The sequence below is a fragment of the Camelus ferus genome, chromosome X (assembly GCF_009834535.1).
Source record: "Camelus ferus isolate YT-003-E chromosome X, BCGSAC_Cfer_1.0, whole genome shotgun sequence".
Taxonomy (NCBI): Eukaryota; Metazoa; Chordata; class Mammalia; order Artiodactyla; family Camelidae; genus Camelus; species Camelus ferus.
Window position 1 is genome coordinate 88,675,415 of NC_045732.1, and position 7,466 is coordinate 88,682,880.

At 39.7% G+C, this 7,466-nt stretch overlaps 1 protein-coding gene across 1 annotated transcript; it reads left to right on the forward strand.

Annotated features, from left to right (window-relative positions):
- The first annotated feature begins 1,475 nt into the window (after positions 1-1,475).
- Positions 1,476-4,202, forward strand: USP26 (ubiquitin specific peptidase 26). Its single transcript, XM_006194426.2, has one exon. It carries the CDS (start codon positions 1,476-1,478, stop codon positions 4,200-4,202), a length of 2,727 nt encoding a protein of 908 aa, XP_006194488.1.
- The last annotated feature ends 3,264 nt before the right edge of the window (positions 4,203-7,466 follow it).

Genomic DNA, 7,466 nt, shown 5'->3' on the forward strand with positions numbered 1-7,466 from the left:
TGAGAGGTTGTTGCATGTGATCTTCCTACTGCCTATGTCGGTTGGCCAGTTATACTGCAGGACCTCATGACAGTCCTCAGCCCAGCTGACCCAGGGAATCTACTGCTGGGTCTACTTTAGACAGGTGAATATAATATAGACCTAATTGCAGGTAGGAGGAAAGCAGGACTAAAAATCCCGGAGATGGTGTTTTTTTGTACATAATTCACCCATGTTAACCGTAGCCAGTTTTTCTGTAGGCCGTATGATGATGCATTAAGAAACAGAAAGTAGAAATATGTTTATTGGGACTTAGTAAGAAGTTTATATGTGTTAATAAAGACGCTTGAAATGCTGACTTGGTTTTACCCTGGTATAAGGGCCAAAAGGGCTCCATGCCATTGGTTTCTTTCTTTTTTTAACCTGGGGCATTCTTACTCTGCATGGATTATACTGACCTTGAAACTTTGGGCATGCCTCCATAGAAACAGTGAAGCCAACATTGGAACCAATGGGAAACTCTCCATTCATCATATCCCATTTCTTGTAAATCTTTTATACTATATGTTTGCTTGTTCAATAGTAAAGCATAGTAAGCACAATCTTTTTTTTTATCGCAGTCTTGAACTGAGTCTCAATTATCATTTTAACTAACTTTCAAAAACATGATTTTTTTAATGGTCTTGCTTAGTATAGCTTTAAATTTTAAATTACCCTGCACTTATCATATAAATTGGGATTGCTTACAACATACCAGTTCATCTCGGTTCATTGCAGCTGGAGATAGCCAATTCTTTGATACCTGCTTTTAGCAGTGGTAGTTAGGCCCCCACATGGAGTAGATTGTGAAGACTTACCCTGGTGCCACATGAAAGAAAGGAACATAACAGGATTTGGAAAGAGGTAGATTGAACTATTCATCTGTTATTGGGTTGAGGGCTGCATAGGGCCTCTCACTTTCTTATTCACTTATGGTGGTTGCCCTCTGGGGTCATTCTATGACAAGAGGATTAGCATCTTATATAAATACACTTGAGACGCTGTTCATTATGCTCTTTAGCTATGTACTGAAAGTCTTCCAAGTGTTTAATGATTTCAGCTGAAATATGGAAATTAATCAGAATTGAATCTAGTATTTCAGTGGAAAGGAGATTTAGTGCATGGGAGTGGAGTCTGAGTTCTATCCAAGCATTTCTCTGAGAGCTTAAATATTTTCTCTTGATTTTTTTTCCAGTGGTGGCCTTGCCTTGAGAATCAAGATTCTGCCCTCATGTAACTGTGGACAGCTCTTGAAGGGTATTGGTTTTATCACTAAAGGACTGGATATCCAGAATCTGAAGAGGCTCTAGTCTAAAACCAACGCTTGAAACAGGATCATTCAGTATAGTGAACTAAAGAACTATTTCTTTGGTGTTGTCTCCAGAGGTGAACTTGCAAACTGGAACTTTAAGATTGTCAATAATTTAAGATACAAGTATTTTATCTGTAAAGAAAGGATGACTGCTCTAATGGTACGTGGTTTTGTCCAAATATGGAACAAGAAGACTGGGATGTCTAAGTCAAAAGAAGCCTTCATTGAAACAGTGGAAGGAAAGAAGAAAGTTAAATTGGTAGTCTATTTCATTGGAGAATGTAAAACCTTTCAGCTAAGTAATAATATTAAAAATATGATCTTTAGATCCTATGGAAAAAAACAAAATCACTTGCATTTAACTTTCCAAAATAATAGCTTCTTGTTTATTGAAAAATTATCCTCCAGAGATGCTGAAAATTTGAAGATGTTCTTGGAAAGAATCCATCAGAATAATCTTCAAACACCCATAAGACCTGACAATGACAAGAGTGTCTTTGCCAGCACCACAATACAGAAGTCAGTCAACAAAACTTCATTCAACAAAATGTATAAGAAGTCAAGTAGTCGATCTCTTGAGAAAGGAAAAAGAAATGGAACACCTGATCTTAAGGAGATGCCTCTGTTTACATCAACGTCATCAACATTTATCTATAAGGAGTTACTAAAAAATGGATATGGGAAGAGGAAAAGGGTGCTATCAACTGATTCAGAGATGATTAAGAATTTCCTGAAAGAGATTATCTCTCTAAGAAAGAAGATATCCAAGACAAATCCCTTGAGGTATGTAAGCCGCAGTGAGAAGAAAGAATTGAGGTTAAAAGTGTTAAAACAGAATAAGAAATTCAAAGTTGGATCTTCATTCAAGATCCGTTCTACTGGAAACCCTTACCTAGATGGCGCTAATCTTCTCCAGAGACTGTCTGAGAAATTATATTTGGCATTTCTGTCAGAACCAAACTTTGGTGAGGATGACCCAGAGTGGGATAAATTCAAGATGACCTTTCACTTGTACCCAGAGAAACTATGGCAGGGTCTCCCCAATTTGGGAAATACCTGTTATATGAATGCAGTTTTGCAGTCCATATTTTCAATTCCATCGTTTGCTGATGATTTTCTCAGCCAGGGTTTCCCATGGGGTAAAATTCCCCTTGATGCACTTAGCATGTACTTGGTACAGCTCTTTGTCTTGAAAGATATTTATAACATAAAAGTCAAGGAGAAGTTACTTGTGAGTATTAAAAAAGCCATTTCAGCAGTTGCAGAAATATTCTCTGACAACACACAGAATGATGCTCATGAGTTTTTAGGTCACTGTTTAGATCAGATGAAAGAAAACATGCGAAAATTCAACATAATTTGGAAGACTAAAATTGAATCTAAGCAAAGAAATTCACCTCAACAGGTTTCTGCTGGCAGTGCTGCCACCAAAGTGGTCATTTGTCCTATCACCACTAATTTTGAGTTTGAGTTGCTGCGCTCTATTATTTGTAAAGCCTGTGGGCAGGTTGTTCTCAAGACAGAAGTGAGTAATTATCTTTCCATCAGCCTTCCCCAAGGAGTGAAAACACCTCCCTCGTCTATTCAGTCTAGTTTTGATCTTTTCTTTGAAGCAGAAGAGCTTGAGTATGAATGTGAGAAGTGTATGCACAGGGATTCTGTTGCGGTGCACAAATTCAGTAGGCTACCGAGGGTCCTTATTGTTCATCTGAAACGCTATAGCTTTAATGAGTTTTGGTCCTTCAGGAAAGATGATCAAGAAGTCGTTATTTCCAAATATTTAAAGCTATCTTCCCACTGCGATGAAAGTACCAAACCACCATGTCCCTTAAGCAACAATGCACATATTAGGGATTTCCAACTCTTAAAAATCTTTCAGGAGATGAATTCCAAAACCATCAGCTCATCAACACGGTCAAAAAAGCTGACCTCAAAATCCAAGGATTCCTTGCCTCCACACATTGGATCATACAAAGAGTGTAAACCTCAAAAATGCCACATTCGTCATAAAGGTTCGAGTGGAGAATGCCTGGGAAAATATTCTGACCTAAATATAATAGAGTCCGCATTGATAAACTCAGGAGATGTAGCAATCATTGCAAAAGAGCTGTTAGCAGACTTATTGATGGATCTGGAAGACAACTCCCATTCTCTGAAAGGTGAACCCACCAGCAGCCCAGACACATCTCAAGAAGTGCATAGAAATCCAAAACGAAAGAAATACAAGAGAACCAATATGTTTGTAGATTTTGAGGGTATCATCAAGACTACTGAAGATTTTTGTAAAGATAAAAAACCCAGAAGTCTTTCAGAAAGATTTCACAAAGTGGCTGAACAGACCTACCAGTATGAAAAGATGAGAGTCTATGAACAAGCCCTTTGGATGGCACTGCTTCGAAGCCTTCCAAAGCCACTTGCCCAGAGGTACACAGAGAACCTCAGAAGAACTACAGAATTAAGTTTCCAGGAGACCAATGTGAATTCCCCACGTGCATTGGGTTCCAGAAAAACCCGTCGAAACAAAGATTGTTTAGATACGAAGAAGACGGGACCTGAAGCCAAGAAACCGAAAAGAAACGCCAAGATGGGAGATCGTAATGCCTATCGGCTCATTGGTGTTGTCAGCCATCTTGGGAAGACCCCAGATGGAGGCCATTATATCAGTGATACCTATGACTTTGAGAGGCAAGTCTGGTTCACTTACAATGATCTTCAGGTGTCAAATATCCAAGAGGAAGCAATGCAGGAGGCTAGGCTTCGCACCGGGTACATGTTCTTTTACATGCACAATGAGATATTTGAAGAGCTGTTGGGAAGGGAGGATAACTCTCAGCCTCAAAGCAAAGAGGCAAGGGAGACTCCTCAGGAGTAATAAGAAGAACAGACTCCTGGTTGCACAGATCTGCTTGACTGCCTCTCTGGTTATCGCTTCCTCCATGGAAGGAAAGCTCTGAACTCCAGCCAAACATGAAGGGGCAGTTAGCATCCAGGACCAAAGTTCAAGCAGAAACACTTATGAGGAGATCTGTTTTCTAACTCTGGTATGGACACCTCAGTCACACAGTTCTGGCTGATAAACATTCATCTCTCCTCTTAGACTGGAACTGTACTTTCAATATTCCAACGTGGATTTTAAGTGCGGTCCTCAAACCAACAGCGTGAGGAGCATAGAGGAATTCATGAGAAATGCAAGTTCTTGATTCTACCATGGACCCACTGGTTCCGAAACTCTGGTGAAGGGGTGGTGAGATGGAGATTCTGATGCTTGAGAAAGTTAGAGAACTACTGCTGTAGTGTGTAGAGTATCTTGGTATATTTTGCTGTTTGTATTTGGTAAAGGGGTTTGATTGCAATTTTATATCTTATATTCATATATGCCTTTCCTTTGTAAACTTACTAAAATGAGAACACACACACACACACAAATTACTCTTTTGCTGATCATACTCAGCAATTTGATGGGAAAAAAATAGTTTCTGGAGTGCTGGAAAGACAGACAAATGAAAGAACCAGTTGCTGAGGTCCTGGCAATAAATACTAATGAAGCTTGTAATTTATGAATCCTCTTGGGCATATATCGATGAGACTGAATGCCGAATCAAGTCTCCAAATGGTTTGCTAAAGTCTTCCTTTTCCTCAATGCCTAGAGAGCTATATACCATCAAGCTTAAAGCTTGAGGATGGAGAAGTTGATTTGCCCTCAAGAAATTGAACGACTTCTCCAGTTTGTCTGCTAGCAAGCTGTTCTTGGTGATCTAAACCGCCGTGCCATTTTGGTCTTTTTCGGATGGGCAGTTGCATTGATTGCCTCAAAGGAACATTGATTACCAGAACTTTATCTGAAGCCTTGAAGAATCTTCATTCAACATTACAAGACTAATATCAGATTTCTTGTGCTTACCTGTACCTTACAGTATGGTGGCTTTATTCCTTCAGTGAGTAAACCATACATGCTTTAATGTGTACTTGTAGAATTTGAAAGTCTTGTTACTGATTTGATACCATGTCAAAAAAACTTGTGCCCGAATGTGATCTGCTTCTGGGTACAAGCCTCACGGATCCTGAAGTGGTCATATTCTGTTGAAGCTCTATATAATTCAGGGATTTAGCAATTCTGATATTAAGCTCATGCCATCTCTGTAACCTAGCCTTTTGCTGTCTCTTGAGACAGTAAATCTGTAAGGCCTTGTACCTTTGTTATTAACAAATTACTTGTTCTAAGAGGCTTTCTCACATCACATAAAGGAATTGAGCTTTCAGTCGCACCTTTACCAACATGGGTATGTCCCCATTGTGTAGGAGGTACAGTCTAAGTACAGCTGTGTAATCCGAGAGCTTGTTGGTGCTCTTAATCCTGGAGATCTTTAAAGAGGTGAACTGGAATTCACTGGTGTGGGAAAGTCAGAGAATGGCCTCTAAGGGGAAAACCAGATTCCAAAGTTTGGGAAACAAAGTTGGTTCAGAACACAGTTATCTAGAAGGAGTTCTGAATAGGAGCTGAAGATTGCTGAGATGGATGGGTGGCAGTTTCCTAGACTGAACTAATCACTCCCATGAAGAAAGTGTCGCAGATACAATAATGGGAGGTTTGTTCAACTTGGGTAGTACTTTAGCAGCTGGAGTGGGTGAAGGATAAGGGTACAGTTAGATTTAAAGGAGGGGAGTGACAGTTTGTTTTCTCAATTTCTGGTTTTTGACTTCTTTAGAATAGTTATGTCTCAGCCTAGTTACATAGGCATCAAAGTGGGAATTTTGGTAAGAGTGAAGGGAATTTTGTTTTGAAAGGAGAATGGAGATGCCAGTAGTTTTAAGAGATAAAAAGTTTTTGGTGCAGAGTATAGAGTATTACACATTCTGAATATGCTGCTCGTCTGCGTGTTGCACTTCCAAATGCAGGGCAAATCAGTAGGTGAGGAAGATGGTTGGGGTGTCTGTGACAGGAGGGCTGTGTCCTCCTGGACGGATGGCTTAGGTGGAATCCATCATTGCCCTGTGAGAAGAAATCCTTAGTGCACACTGAGTGGTTGTATATGTTTTATCTGTTATAGTGTTGTTTCAAATAAAACATTAAAAATTCTTAAATGACTCAGTGGCTATTATTTATTATGTATTTTAATTGGTTCTCTAATCTATAGATCAGGTTTCTGGGTAATCCGTGGATATAAAAACTTTCTTTGACATGCAATGTATTTTCTGTTGCTTCTATAAAAAAATTGCCACAGACTGAATGGTTTAAAACAATACAAACGTATTACCTTAGAGTTCTGGAGGTCAGGAGTCCAAGATGGGTATCACTGGGCTAAAATCAAGATGCTGGCAGGGCTACAATCCTTCCGGAGATTCTAAGGGGAGAGTCTTTTCCTGCCTTTCCCAGTTTCTAGAGGCTGGCCGCCCACGTCCTTGGCTCATGGCTTCATTCCTCCACCTTCAAAGCCAGCAGTGTCGGGCTGAGTCCTCACACTGCCATCTCTGGTTCTGCCTCTTCTGCGTTCCTCTTCCTTTTTTAAGAACCATAGTGAGACTGCGCCTAAATAATCCAGGATAGTCTCCCAGCTGATTAGCAACCTTAATTCCCATTTGTCTTGTAACAGTATATTCACAGGTTCCAAGCAGTAGGATGTGGGTATGTTTGCGAGCCCCTTACTCTGCCTACCACACAATAGTACAAGGTTATGGAAAACTATCACAACAACAACAAAAGCAGAATGACTCAGGACTCAGACTCTTGGGGAACGGTTTTGGTCGGCTCGCTAGGCAAAGAATCCAAAGCATCTGAAGTTTTAACCAAGGATGAAGGAAAACTGTAGTTGGTCAGTGAAGAACTAAGACCTTGAGACCAGTTACAGAAACAAGGGCTCTAGTGGCTTTGCATATTTTCTCTGTGTTTATTATATGCCTGTGTATATTTGTGTATACTCAATATTTTCTTTATCCTTCCTATTTTTAATTTTATACACAACTTATTGGAAGTTAACTTTACAACTTAGTCTTTAAAGGTAACAAGATATTCAATGGCTGCCTGACTGAATTTGAGGAATAATAATTTGAGGAGATCCCATAATGGATGCAATGACTTGAGACTGAGCCATCTAATTTGGGGGAACAGGGAAAACATAAAAGGATTGGTGTATCTATT

Bases quoted from the DNA above. Each gene is read 5' to 3' on its own strand.
- USP26 (XM_006194426.2), top strand. From the start codon at position 1,476: ATGACTGCTCTAATGGTACGTGGTTTTGTCCAAATATGGAACAAGAAG.